Source organism: Eptatretus burgeri, chromosome 11 (assembly GCF_056783735.1).
Source record: "Eptatretus burgeri isolate ZD-2024b chromosome 11, Ebu_testis_v1, whole genome shotgun sequence".
NCBI classification, from domain to species: domain Eukaryota; kingdom Metazoa; phylum Chordata; class Myxini; order Myxiniformes; family Myxinidae; genus Eptatretus; species Eptatretus burgeri.
The window spans coordinates 61,275,549-61,290,352 of record NC_140971.1 but is presented as its reverse complement, the minus strand read 5'-3'; the positions used below and the strand labels follow the sequence as shown (position 1 = coordinate 61,290,352).

Here is a 14,804-nt window from a genome sequence, read left to right as displayed (position 1 = left end):
GAATCCCAATGTTACACACCCCCTCAGCTACCATACCAGCTTCATCACTTATTGGCGAACCATCAGTGATAGCATAGTCTTTTTAATTTTTGTGAGGGTTTTTGTATAATTTTAAAGTAATAATTCTGACATCATAGGTCACATCATACAGGTTCCTCTTCTTCTTCTTCTTCTTCTTCTTCTTCTTCTTCTTCTTCTTCTTCTTCTTTCGGCTGCTCCCGTTCGGGGTCGCCACAGCGGATCATCCGTATGATCCGCATAGTGATTTGGTACATGTTTTATGCCGGATGCCCTTCCTGACGCAACCCTGGTCGCCTCTTACGACACAGGGATATGGTACACCTATTTTAACCGGAGTATACATCGGCCCAGTATACTGGTACTCATTTCGCCGACCTCGGAAGGATGACAGGCTGAGTCAACCCCCTGGTGTATTAATTCAGTGGCCCAACGGGGCTTGAACTCAGGACCTTTTGGATCCCAAGCCGCTGCCCTTACCACTGCGCCAACACCAGGCATCACATCATACAGGTTCCATATTTGAAAAAAACAAAATATTTTGGATGTCTTCTTCTCTGGAACTGCTCACTGGAGCAAATTGAAACATGGCTTGTTATTTAGATCTCCACAAGGGGTATAAGTGCAATTAACATTGACGTCATTGGTGCCTTCAATATGACATCATAATTTGATGAGTATAACACTGTATCCAAAAAAGTTGAAATTTCTTCTACGTCATCTATGCATTACTTACTGGAGAGAAAAAAATATTATGATGCCATCGGTCACGTGGTTCGACAGCCATATTGAATTGAAAATTCTTCTTCTTCTTCTTTCGGCTGCTCCCGTTAGGGGTCGCCACAGCGGATCATCCGTATGATCCGCATAGTGATTTGGCACATGTTTTACGCTGGATGCCCTTCCTGATGCAACCCTGGTCACCTCTTACGACACAGGGATATTTTAACCGGGGTATACACCGGCCCAGTACACTTTTACTCATTTCGCCGACCTGTGTGCATGTGCAACTTTATTGAATTGAAAATTGAAAACTTAAAAAAATCTTCTCCCCCAGAATGGCTTACCAGATCAAGGTGAAACATTACACGTGTGACTGCCTGTCCATGATGAACAAAAGGTTCCCTACCTTTTTTGACTTAGATCGCATGGTTTGGCAGCCATATTGTATTGAAGGAAAATATTAAATAATGTTTTCTCTGGACCCGCTACATCAATCAAATTTAATTTCACAATTATGATCTTGTATAAATGTGAAATGTATGTTTTTAATTTCAACCTTATCAGCCACATGGTCGAGCAGCCAGCATTATTTAATTGTTTGAATCTGAGAACTTTTGTTTTTTTGAATATGGCTCAATTGGTTGTGCCTGGATGGGTTTGAGGGTAGAGGAGTAACAATTCAATTGATACCGACGATGTCCCCAGGAAAAAGTCATCTGCGTACATAATAATTATATGGAAAGTGGCTTGTTCCTGGGTCCATAACTTGTCAATCCCATGTCATAGAGAGATGTGTCAGGCTTCGTTTGACTCGGGGGGGGGGGGGAGGTCCCGGTTTAGCCTGTGGACACATGGTGTCAACATTTACAACTTCGTGTTCAGGTTATTTTATTACCAATTCAATTGATATTGACTACATCTTCAGGAAAAAGCGCTAACTGCGTACATAATAAATCGATAGAATGTGGAATGTTTCTCGGTCCATAGCTCATCAATCCTGCATCGTAGAGAGACGTGCGGCTTAATATGACTCGGGGGAGTCGCAGTTTGCCGTGTGGACCCATGGTGTCAACATTTATTACTTCGTGTTCAGTATAGGTAAATGCCAATTCATTTGATACTGACGATGTCCCCAGGAAAAAGGGCTAACTGCGTACGTAATAAATAGATTGGATGCAGCATGGTACTCGGTCCTTAACTCGTCAATAACTTGTTGTCTCAAAGCCAGACGTCTTGGTACCCGGTCATCAGTGTCAGCAGTTATAAAGTGGCAGTTCTATTTGTTGTTACTTATTATTATTATTATTATTATTATTATTATTATTATTACGAGCAAATACACCCTGTCGCTTCACTGACGGGGACAATAAAGGGAGGGGGGGAGAGAAAAAGAGAGAGAGAGAGAGAGAGAGAGAGAGAGAGAGAGAGAGAGAGAGAGAGAGAGAGAGAAGAGAAGAGAAGAGAAGAGAAGAGAGAGAGAGAGAGAGAGAGAGAGAGAGAGAGAGAGAGAGAAGAGAAGAGAGAGAGAGAGAGAGAGAGAGAGAGAGAGAGAAAAGAGGCAGGTGTAGGGTGAGAGGGGGAGGGCAGGCAGAGAGGAAGAAGCAGGGGGAGCTAGAAAAGGGAAGGGGAGAGCGAGAAAGGGGGGAGGTGGGGACAGCGAAAACTCACCAAACATTGCTATTCACTGGGGAGGGGGGGGAGTGGTGCATGAGAGAGAGACAGACAGACACAAACAGACACAGACAGACAGACACAGACAGAGACAGACAGAGACAGCAAGAAAGCGACAGATGTGTGGGAGGAGAATGCTGCATTTTATGAGGAGGGGGGAGTGAGGAGGGGACAGAGAGTGAGGGGGGAGGGTAGGGGGTGGTGATGAAAAAAAAAAGGACAGGTGAGGGGTGGAGGTGGGGTTAGCAAAGAGAATGATATGTGATGCTTAATGACCAAACCCACACACACAAAAAAAAAACATGTCAGAACAGCTGCACACACAACGACATAGCAGAGTTTGGAAAGTAATTCGCTGACACATCTGCAAAAACTTTGATATTCCAGTTACAGAAAATTTGTGGGAAAATAAACAAAAAGCAATCACTGGTAACATTGAAGTACCGCTCACATACGACCTAATGATCCCATCGGACGTGAACATCGAAAACAAAGCATTGTGACAAGATATACATAGGAACAAAAAATAGAGAAGGCGGCATTGCTAATTGAGATGTTAATACCAATGGTTTTGGACTAATGATGCAGAAATCAAGAAAATGACCAAATGCCAAGACCTCAAGCATGAAGTGAAAATATCCTGGAAGCTGAAGAATGTCAAAGTTGTCCCAATGATGATGAAAAACCTCATGGGAATGATGCTGAAGAACCTCACAGAGATATTAAAAACTATCCCTGGGAATATCACTACAAACGAACTCCAGTTGGAAGTCGTCCTGGGCTCAGTAACGATCCTGAAGAGAGTCCTTGGCCCGAAAATTTGAGAACAGAAAACTTCACAGCTTGGTCCGTGAATCGCGACCCCTTACTGAAATAAAGGTGGCTACATTGAGCCTGTCTTTGGAGGACTCCATTCCATATTCTGAAACCTACATATGTAGAAACACACACACACACACACACACACACACACACACACACACACACACACACACACACACACACACACACACACACACACACACACACACACACACACACACACACACACACACACACACACACACACACACTATTAGTATAGATTATTATTATTATTATGGATCTCAGGAGATCTGTGGAAATGTCTTTTTAAATGTTCTTTGAGATGTAATGACCAATGTCGTTGTGGAAATCACACTTCCAGACTCTTTAGTAGTTTCGTTGAAATACATTGGCCTGTGTTTGACGTTGATCCTCTCTGAACCGATGCCTCGTTATGGAAGGACTGCAGGTTCACATTCCACATACTTGCTGTATTTTTTCTATACCCTTCTGTCTGTATAATTAATCATGAAATACTGCAAACGGAATTCCATTAATATCTTAATCCTGCGTGTTGTTTACAATTCAAGCTCCTTCATGGGTCTTCATACACTATAAATACATAAATATTCCTTGTACTAATTAGACTTAAATTTGAGAGGAAAATGATGAGTCAAAACATGGCATGAGTTCTGTTGCAGAGGCTTACTTGGAACATTATTTTGAAAGGTTCGCGGTGTGCCATTTTTGATCTTCTGCCTGGGTCGTTGTAGCCCGTTTCCTCAAGCATCCTTCTCTTCAATGCACCTTATTTCTCCTGGCTTGCACACCAAGCCCATTGTTCACTGGCCTTTCATTTTAGAAAGCTGTTCTCACATCTATCTTGCAAAACAAATGCATTGTGTGCATGTTAAGGTAATATGATTAATGTTCCAGTTTCTTTCATCTCTATCCTCTCTCCATTTTTCTTTTCAGCCTTACTGGAGCTGAAGTTCCTGACCTTATCGTGAGCATAACCAACCAAATGTGGATTTACTTGCAAACTGATGAAACTGTCGGCTCACTTGGCTTTAAGATTGCATTTGAAGGTTTGTGTATGTTCTTTTTTTTCACTTGTATGAATTGGTTTTGTCTTTTATTTAATTCATAATTAACTTTGGGTAATTAAACGCATCATTTCTTTCTGAAGCTTCATTTTATTTCTAAACGATTCATACCATTTCATACGGATGAATGTTTGAACTGTATCCCAGAAACACTTCGTATGTATCTAATAAATGAGATTCATCGGATTTCTGTCTGTCTCTGTCTTTGTCTCTGTCTGTCTGTCTGTCTGTCTGTCTGCGTTTTTTTGCAAGGACCGCTAGACCGACAACCACCAAATTTGGAACACAGCCCAAATCAGATCCTGGGATTGTCCTGAGGGTATTTTCATCCACCACCTGAGCCTTTAAAGATCACTTTTCTGGCTTTTTCATTTATATGCAATATTATTGGTTAATAAATATCACGTGACATATACTCAGCCAAATGCCAGCATACCTAATTAGTCGAGCTGTGTCTTCCACCCTTTGGCTCACCGCACGCCTGGCCTGACTACACACACAATTGGAACCGAACTAAATAAATAATACATTCACCGTTTTCATGCTGCGGTAAGCCAAAGCTATCTGCTACGGTAAGTGGTGGGTGTACAGCACGTTGCCATTCGCAATCACCATGCCGTGCCCATCCCTTGATGATGTATCTACTATAAATGGATAGAAGTGTGTGTGTGTGTGTGTGTGTGTGTGTGTGTGTGTGTGTTTGTGTGTGTGGCATACTTTTTGTCTATTAATTACATACGATTGGAAATTCACCTTTTGACACCTTTGAACTTTGAAGACCTTTTAAGACTCCCAAGACCCTTAAGACCACTAAAGACCCCGAAGACCAAAAAGTACCCAAGGATCCAAAAGTCATAAAAAGTTTTTGGACCCCAAAGTACCAAATAGTTCTCGAGGACCAAAAAGTCCCAAAATGCACCCGAGGACTTAAAAGTCCCACAACATCCACGAGCACCCAAAAGTACCAAAAAGTTTCTGAGGACCAAAAAGTCCAGAAACATACCCGAGGACCCAAAGGTCCCAAAAAGTCCCTGAGGATCTAAAAGTCCCCAAAAGTCCCCGAGGCTCAAAAAGTTCCAAAATGTCCCCGAGGACCTAAAAAGTCCCAAAACATTCCCGAGGACCCAAAAGTCTCAAAAAGTTCCCGAGGACCCAAAACATTATCGAGGACCCAAAAGTCCCAAGAAGTTCCCAAGGATCCAAAAGCTTCCAAGGACCCAAAACTCCCAAAAAGCTCCCAAGGACCCAAAAGTCCCCAAAGGTACCGAGGACCCAAAAGTCCTAAAAAAATCCAAGGACCCAAAAGTCCCAAAAAGTCCCTGAGGACCTAAAAGTCCCAAAAAGTTCTCAAGGACCCAAAAGTCACCAAGGGACAAAAAGTTCCTGAGGACCCAAAAGTTCCCGAAGGCACAAAAAGTTCCCAAGGACCCAAAAGGTCTCGAGGGCACAGAAAGTTACCGAGGACCCAAAAGTCCCCAAAAGTTCCTGAGGATCCAAAAGTCCAAAAAAGTTCCCGAGGGCACAAAAAGTTCCCAAGGACCCGAAAGCCCCAAAAGTTACCAAGGACCCAAAAGTCCCAAAAAGTTCCTGAGGATCCAAAAATCCCAAAAAGTTCCCAAGGATCCAAAAGTTCCCGAGGACCCAAAAGTTACCTTGGTCACAAAGGTCCCAAAAAGTTCCCGAGGACACAGAAGACCGTAAAGTCCCAAAGGACCCAAAAGACCCAAAGACCTCCAAGACTGTAGATCCTGTAGACCCTTTCAGACTCAACTACACGACAAATAATTATCCATTTGAATTCCCATGTTTTTAACTCTTGCCATATTAAGGTATATAAAGCAGCAAAAAGCGTCCTTCAACCACGGCATGGCATTCTAATCTAATAAATAAGATTCATCGGATGACTGTCTGTCTGTCTGTCTGTCTGTCTCTCTGTCTGTCTCTCTTTCTGTTTGCGTTTTTTTGCAAGACTGCTGAGCCAACAACCACAACATTTGGCACACAGACAAAATCTGACCCAGGGGTTGGCCGAAGTGTATTTTCATCCACAACCTCAGCCTATAAAGACCCCAAAGAACCATAAGACCTTTTTTTTACATGCTTGAGAGATTAGAATACATGCTCAAAACGAAAACCTGGGGTGTGTTCAGTTATCAAGCAGCTCGCCAACTTGCCAAGCTTGCCAAGCCTACCATTCCTTATCAACTGTTTTTCAAATGGAGTGCTTGCTTGAATTCTTAAGCCACTTGGCTTGCACTCCACAAGAAACTTGGTAACTGAACACCCCCCCCCCCCCCGAGGTCTCAAGACCCGAGCCAAGATTTACTGTAATCCATATACCCCAGAGAGGATAATAACATGATTCTTACTGCCATTCTCATATTAAAATAAATATTTATCTATGTTCTCCATTTCCTGATTTAGTTATTGTCATTTTATGAACTTATTCATACACACTTGTGTGCCCACGTTTGCAGGGGTACTACGAGGGTGGGGGTTATCCCTGGTTCTCCTGGGACTCACCGGGAATTGAGGCCGATGCCCACAAATAAGTACGTGTTGCGGAAGGTCGCCAATCGACCGCGAACACCAACAATTTAACCACGTGACCCAGTGCCCTCCGTCTGACTACCGTTTAACTGGGGTACACGCAGTTTCCTTATCGGGGAATCATGCCCTTGGCAGTTGTTTACTTTTATCTTTCTTGGATTTTGAATAAGGTGGCCAAGTTTACCTTGAGCACAACACCAGACTGATGTGAGCCAATTGGTTGGGGAATTTAATCCCCCGGCTAATGTATCTACGAACATTGCTGAAACAATGGATGATTGGAAATATAATTCAATAAGAATATTGTATTTGCAAAAAGCAATGTGGGGTATGGGAAGGAGGGAAGGGAACTCAATGGCTTTTAATAGTGTCAAAGGGCAAGCAGGGCAGGAAAAGGGGAAATTCAACAAAGAACAATTATTGTGTGTATTTACAAAAATATAATGCACAAATCACAGACTTAACTTATCCTATTCCTTCCCTACCGGATAACATGACAAAGGAACCCACCAGACCACAACACGGGGAGTTAAATTGAGAAGGGCAGGGTGGCCTCAGCCTAATGTACGTGGAACCGTCACCCTCCCCAACTTGAATACCACTCTCCCTGTCACTCGTCGGAATGGCCCCATTACTGCATTCCACAAACAAGGACCCACGAGCTCCATTGAAACCGCGAACCAAAGCGTCCAGGATCAGGGAAGAGAGAGTGAGAGTACCAGAGCGTCAGACGCAGCTTTATAGTCCCTGGGGCAGGCGGGGCCGAAGAACTGCATGCCAGATCTTCCGGGATGGCCTGGGCCAGCTATTGTGCCATGTCAGATGTTGCAAGCTCGCCCCGTGCCAGCCATTGGGCGATGCCCCCACAGCCCTACCCATTCTGCTGCCCGCCAAGATATGCATTCAATTGGCCCTTCTGGCTGTCGCCAGGAATGGAGCTCAGCACCTAACATGAGAAATCTCTTCCACCCCCATGTGCCCGGGATGAACTCCACAAGTCCAAAAATGTCCATGGCACAAAGCCAGGGAATGCGGCAATTATTCCAGGGGGGCTGTGTCATGTCCAGATCCATATATCAGTTATGCTCAGGTGGAGGGGAATGGACAGAGATTAGGGAAACGACATACAGTACAGGGGTAGGCAATAAATTACAGTACATGGTGGATGTCCATACAGACGGACAGACAAACAAGGACTTGGTGGGGATTTAAACAATAAATGGGAATTTGGGAACTCTGTGTGTGCTTCTAAAGCCATGACTTCGACGGAGGTTCCAGAATGCTGGTGTTCGTCGCACATGCCAAGAAGCCATGGCAGTAAAACAACACACACTCTATGTGATGATGGCAGTCATGGCACACTTCATTCTGCGCTGATGTTGTTATTATCCCAATGGGTTGAGAGGTGGCGCTAGCTACCCAACCCAACACATTTTATTACATTATAACCCCTACAGGGAAGACACAATTCTTAACGCACATGATGGAAATGACTATCGTAAGAGTCTTCATGCTACATAAATTGAATTGATGTAGTTCTTATGTTTTTCGCACAGTATTCACTTGAGTTAGCTTAGGATGACCGAAAATTACTTCCCTGGAATGCGCACTCAGCTTTGAACATGACGCCAATGGGAAAAACATTTTCAATTTACACTTTTTCACATAACACTCAACTTTGTGCGAACGCATCCTGAGCATTAAGCGAGGACTCCCAGTCGATCATTCAAGGAAGAAAATTGACAAAAAAATTAAAAGATTCAATGAAGATTCAATCGATGTATTATATATTCGCAAATACAACCCATTGCTTCACTGATGGAAGACTAAGTGGGGGCGGAGGGTGGAATAAAGAGAGAGAGAGAGAGAGGTCGGAGGGGAGCGAGATATGAAGGAGGGGGGAGAGGGGAGGGAGGGGGAAGTAAGGATGGGTGGGGCAGTAAAGAGGGAGAGGAGCAAGTAGGGGTGGGGGAGTGAGGAGGGGGGAATGAGGAGAGGTGGGAGCGATCTTGCCGTGATGTGGCGATTCATTGTTTTGTAACTACTGGCAAGTGATTCGCGATCGATTAAAGCAAGCATCACCAGGGGGTGACCGGAGTGTCAAACAATGTCCATATTGGACAATTAACACTTTTTTTTCGCAATCATTACTGCTGCTGCCAAAGTCAATCCCGCATTTTTAATTTAGAAATGTTGCTGATGTGAACAGATTCGAGAGGTTATCGCATTTCAACTGTAATGCTTTTAAACGTCGAGACAGTTGTATCCACATCTTATTTGATACTCCAGATGGTGGTCTTCTCTGGACGTGTACGGACGCTGTATGTGTCTCTTGGCGGTGTTTGCTCCAGACGTGTCCAGACGGTGTTTTTCTCTGGATGTGTCTGGGTCGTGTTTATCTCCAGATGGTGTTTGTCTCTGGGTGCATCCTGGTAGCGTTTGTCTTCTGACATGTCCAGGTGATGTTTCTCTCTGGATGCGTCCAGACGGCGTTTGTCTCTGGACACGTCTGGTTGGTGTTTGTCTCTGGATATGTTGGGGCAGTGGTTGTCTCTGGGTGGTATTTATAGTATGTCCGGTAGAAAATTGAGTTCAGACATTGTTTTGTTTCCATATTCACTGTTATTCTATGCAGAATCATTTTGATGAGACAGTATGAATCGTAATTAACACTCCACCACCCATCTGCCTTTCCTTCCCTTTCCCTCACCTCATGCTGCCTTCCTGTCTCCTCCCCTTATGCTTCCTTCCACTTCACTGCTCGCTCCCTTGCCCCTCCTCACTTCCCCATCCTTTCTCTTTTGCTCTCCACCTCCTCTCTCTCTCTCTCTCTCTCTCTCTCTCTCTCTCTCTCTCTCTCTCTCTCTCTCTCTCTCTCTCTCTCTCTCTCACCCTCTCACCCTCTCACCCCTCTTTTTCTCCACCATCCTTTTCTCCCCACCTCTCTCAGTATTCCTGTCAGCGAAGCGACGGGTCATATTTGCTAGTAGCTAGTAAATAGAATTTGTCATCTATACGTCTTTCTGTATGTTCGCATTTTTTGCAAAGGCCGCTGAGCTGACAACCACCAAATTTGGCACACATATCCAGTCCAACCTTGGAATTGTCCTTCGGGTATTTTCATCCACCACCTCAACCTTTGAAGACCTTTAACACCCTGAAGAACTTTTAAACCCCAAAGACCCTTCAGACCCCAAAGACCCTTTACACCCCAAAGATTCCGAAGAAGATTCCCATTAGACTCCCAATACCCCCAAATAACCATTAGATCCGTAAGACCCTTCAGACCCCTTAAACTCCTCAGACAGATGAGACAGCTTGAACCCTTGACCATTTTGAGCTTTAGACCACTAGGACCTTTTTAGACCCTTTTTACATGCTTGAGAGATTAGATCCTTTCAACCCTTTAGACCCTAACTACTTTTGGAACAGACTATTTAGAGTTAAGATCATCGAGAACATTTTAAGCACACACAACCTCTTTTTAAAACATTTTTAACCACACAAACATCTCGGCTACTTGCAAAACACAGACTATTCTTTTTTCAGCAAGTAATGTGCAAATTCGACACACCCAGAGGATGGGTAGTCTGCTAGCTAATATGTTACCTGTCATGGAGAAGAGGTGGGAGTCTGGTGGGAGGGAGGGAGTGGGAGGTCGTGGGAGAAGGAAGGGTGAAGGGTGGGTGGGAGGGAGAATGGAGGGAGGAAGCAGGGGAGGTGTGGGATTATGGAGGGGAAACGTTGGGAGGAGGGAGGAGTCGGGGTGGGGGTGAGAGTCTGGATGGAAGGGGTAGAGTGGGAGGAGTTATGGGTGGTATGAGGGACCAGGCCGTTGCTCAGCAACTCCGGGTACCTTTGCTATATATATAATATTATATCTGGTAAGGCAATTTCAATGCACCCAGCATAAACATCTTTGTGTTTAATAATTCATTTGTTTTGATTCGGAGTTAAATTTGTATTTTTGTTTCTGTCTCTTTTCAGAAATTGATGCTGGAACATGTGGGGATCCTGGGGTTCCTGCATATGGGAAACGTGAAGGTTCAAGCTTAATGCATGGTGATCAGTTGAACTTCGAATGTGAGCATGCTTTCGAGCTGGTTGGAGAGAAGATTATTACGTGCCAAAGTAACAATCAGTGGACTGCTAACATCCCCCGCTGCATTTGTAAGTACCATCATTTCAGAGTTTACTAGTTTATCATGTTGCTTCTGAAAACTGCTTGATATTGGATGTTGCTTTGCAAATTATGCTTTGCTCACTGCCCATGACACAAACAAGGCTTTACATCCTATAGCATGCTGAGTTTTTCAAATGTGACTCTGATTGTGGTATCTGCTTGCACTTTCAAAGACTTCTTGTAGATCTCACATTGTCTTGTTGGTAAGGTGATACAACTTCTAATTGCAAGCACAGTCCAATTTCTTTATTATACTATCAAATGAAGCAATGAGCAATCTGCATACTCAGAAGTTTTCTGTAACCATGGACACTCAGTGGTGTAATGGTTAGAGCAGGGGTCGGGAACGTTTTTGACTCAGAGAGCCATTAAAGCAAAATATTTGGAAATCTATTTCAGTGAGAGCCATATAATATATTTTAAGACTGAATTCAACTAAATGTGAGTATAATAAGCCTCTGAATTTATTCTTTTAAATAATGTTGTTATAATACTCACCATTAATGGGACTTCTGGTGCTGCATGGATTTGCTGATGGCTTTGTAGTCTGGTTGGTACTTGGTGAGGTTAAGCTTCATGCAAGCGTTGAGGCTTTCATCCGTTAGACGTGATCATAGGTTGGACTTGATGTTTTTAAGATGTGAGAATGACTGCTCACATGCATACGTAGATCCAAACAAGGTCAATACAGCAATACTCACACGCTGCAGTGTGAGGTATGTGACAGGAAGTGCGTTCCAAGTTTTGATAATCAGCTCGTCTTCGGGTTGAAGTTTTTTCATTTCTGTCCACATGTGCTTGCTCGCCAACTCTGCTTTCTGTCGTGCGATTCTTTCCAAATCTTCATTCAGTGACTTGAACTTATTCACCCACATGTCTGAGGCCTTCAGGTCAGCCACTTCTGCTTCAAAATCTCTGACGGAGACACCAGGAATGTAACTCAGGTCGGCTGTGTTCAGTGAACACTCGTTTGGATGGGTGATGAACTTAAAAAGACGAGTGTGCTCACGAAATTCTCCAAAGCGTGCTTTGAATGACTGTAGGAGACTGGATGTGAAGCCAGCTAACTGGTGGAGATCAAAGTTTTGAGTGGGCTCACTTGCTGTGCATGCATCTTTAAATTGTCTCAGTTTTTCAAAATGTAGTAAACGACCTGTTTCAAGATCCATGATAAAGAGCTCCAGCTTGTTTTCAAAAGCAAACACGGCTTGTTGAAGGGATAACACTGTATTTCCAATGCCTTGCATTTTCACGTTGAGCTCGTTCAGATGTTCAGTCATATCCACGAGATAGTAAAACTTGAGGAGCCACTCAGTTTCGGCTAGCTCAGGATGCTCAATCCCTTTCATTTCAAGGAAAGTCCGGATTTCGTTCAGGCAAGCCGCAAACGGCTAAGCACCTTCCCTCTTGACAACCAACGCACATTGCTGTGCAAAAGCAGACCGTGATAGTTATTTCCAACTTCATCCAGCAGTGTTTTAAACTGGCGAGCATTTAAGGCTCAGGCAACAATAAAATTGATCACACGAATGACCAGCGACATCACTTCGCCAAGCTGCCCATCACACATCTGAGCACAAAGTGCCTCCTGGTGTAGAATGCAATGGAAACTTAGGATGGGTCTATTTTCATGTTCACGGAGAAGCGCCACAAATCCTTTGTTTTTCCCCACCATACACGGAGCACCATCAGTACACACCGAGATAAGTTTATCCATTCGTAGATTTTTTTCTTGAGCGAACTCCATGAAAGACTTGAATAAATACTCACCTCTTGTGGACCCTTTTATTGGCAGAACAGCAAGACTTTCTTCGCGCAGTGTATCACCAGCAGCATATCTTGCAATCACACTGAACTGCGACAAATGGCTTACGTCTGTTGACTCATCCAAAGCCAGGGAAAAGAACGGCGCTGTATTTATGTCCTTCACTTGCGTTTCCTCCACTTGGTTTGCCATCATGATGGTACGATCATGAACAGTTCTTGCCGACAGAGGCATGTCTTGTATCCATTTGATTATCTTGTCTTTGTTTGGAAGATCATCAAAAAGTTCATTGGCGACATCCAGCATGAACGTTTTAGCATCCTCGCCATCTGTGAATGGTTTTCCGTTCCTCACTATTGCTAAAGATCCAGCAAAGCTGGCGGAATTATAGTCACCTTGCCGGGTCCATACGCGGAGTTGCTGCTGGCTGGCTTGCACCCTGCTCGGTAGCTCTTGGCACGCTTTCTTTCTGCTGTCTCCCACAGGGTATTTTGATGCAAAGGTCGCATGGCGCGTGTCAAAGTGCCGCTTTATATTCGACCGTTTCATCGATGCAATTTTGTCATTGCAAATTAGACACACCACAGAACCTGCTCTCTCCACAAAGGCGAATTCTTCGGCCCATTCGTCCTGAAATGTACGATACTCCTCATCTTTTTTTCTTTTCGCCATCTTCTTCATCGAAGGGTTAGCTTTGAGCAAATGAGAGAGAGGGAGATGTTGACCCAAGTGAGTCTGGCTGGCCTGCGCACGGGCTGACATACTCGAGAGGTGCGGCGCGGCCGGCCGACTCTGGGATGCTGTCGCCTCAGCGGTGGCGCGTGATTGGTCGAGATGAATTCCGTGACGCGTCTCGGCGGCGGCACGTCATTGGAGGAACCGAAATCACTACTCGCGTCGGCCGCATGACTGGACGAAACAAAAACCGCTTCAGACAATTCGGAGGTGTTTTTTCTTCTCTCCTTCTGCCAAGTTCAGCCCTGCACGTGAATGAAGCACGACACCATTCAAACTATAGGTAAAGCTTCTGCGAGAAATATTGGGCTTTCCAAGTTTCAAACTCCAATTTTATCTGCGAGCCAGATGCAATCATCAAAAGAGCCATACCTGGCTCGCGAGCCACACGTTCCCGACCCCTGGGTTAGAGTATCTGCTCTGAGTCTGTGAGCAGGTCAGCAGTTTAAATCTGACTCCGCCGAGTCATAGCAAAGACTTAAAAAAAAACTTGTACATGTTACTTACTTGCCTTATACTCAGCATTTTCTTTGGGTAGAGCATGGACAAACAGCCATAGGTTGGCAACCATTGCATATGCTTTACGGGCCGAATGACCTTCTTCTGTGTTGAAGCTTCTTGTGAGGGAACTTATATTAATTTATTTAGTTACAAGCAAATGCAACCCATCGCTTTGCTAATAGGAGCGGGAGAGAGAGAGAGAGAGAGAGAGAGAGAGAGAGAGAGAGAGAGAGAGAGAGAGAGAGAGAGAGATAGAGATAGAGAGAGAGAGAGAGAGAGAGAGAGAGATAGAGATAGAGATATATATATATATATATATATATATATATATATATATATATATATATATATATAGGGGAGATGAGTGAGGTGTGCAAGGATGGGGGTGGGGGAGCAAGGAAGTGAGGGAGAGAGGGAGAGAGAGAGAGGGGAGGAGACAGAGGAGGGGAAGAGAGGGAGGAGTGAGAGTGAGGAGGGAAGGAGCAGGCAATGGGGGTGGGGGGGGGCAGAATAATTTCTGGCAGATTTGACATTCAGTTTAACATGCACAAACATTGATGAATCACTCTGCCTGTGAAACACCGGAATGATATTTTGTAGTTGGTTGAGGTTCGAACCCAGGCTAGACAGCTTCGAGTAAGTGTGTGTACCTCTAAGCCATACTGCCATGGTGTGGGGATTCATTATTTTGCAGCCACTGAAAACATTTTTCAATTCTCTCGTGAACTCACACTTCACTTGTCCTGTT

General features: G+C 44.2%; 1 protein-coding gene across 4 annotated transcripts in view; it reads left to right on the top strand.

Annotated features, from left to right (window-relative positions):
• LOC147017206 (CUB and sushi domain-containing protein 3-like) overlaps positions 1 to 14,804 on the top strand; it is an 879,227-nt gene that overhangs the window by 408,602 nt on the left and 455,821 nt on the right. For all 4 annotated transcript variants that reach the window (XM_085846657.1, XM_085846658.1, XM_085846656.1 and 1 more), the window contains 2 exons: positions 4,192 to 4,304; positions 10,860 to 11,042. In XM_085846657.1, the coding sequence (XP_085702783.1) occupies positions 4,192 to 4,304; positions 10,860 to 11,042 (296 nt within the window). The remainder of the gene's footprint in view (positions 1 to 4,191; positions 4,305 to 10,859; positions 11,043 to 14,804) is intronic.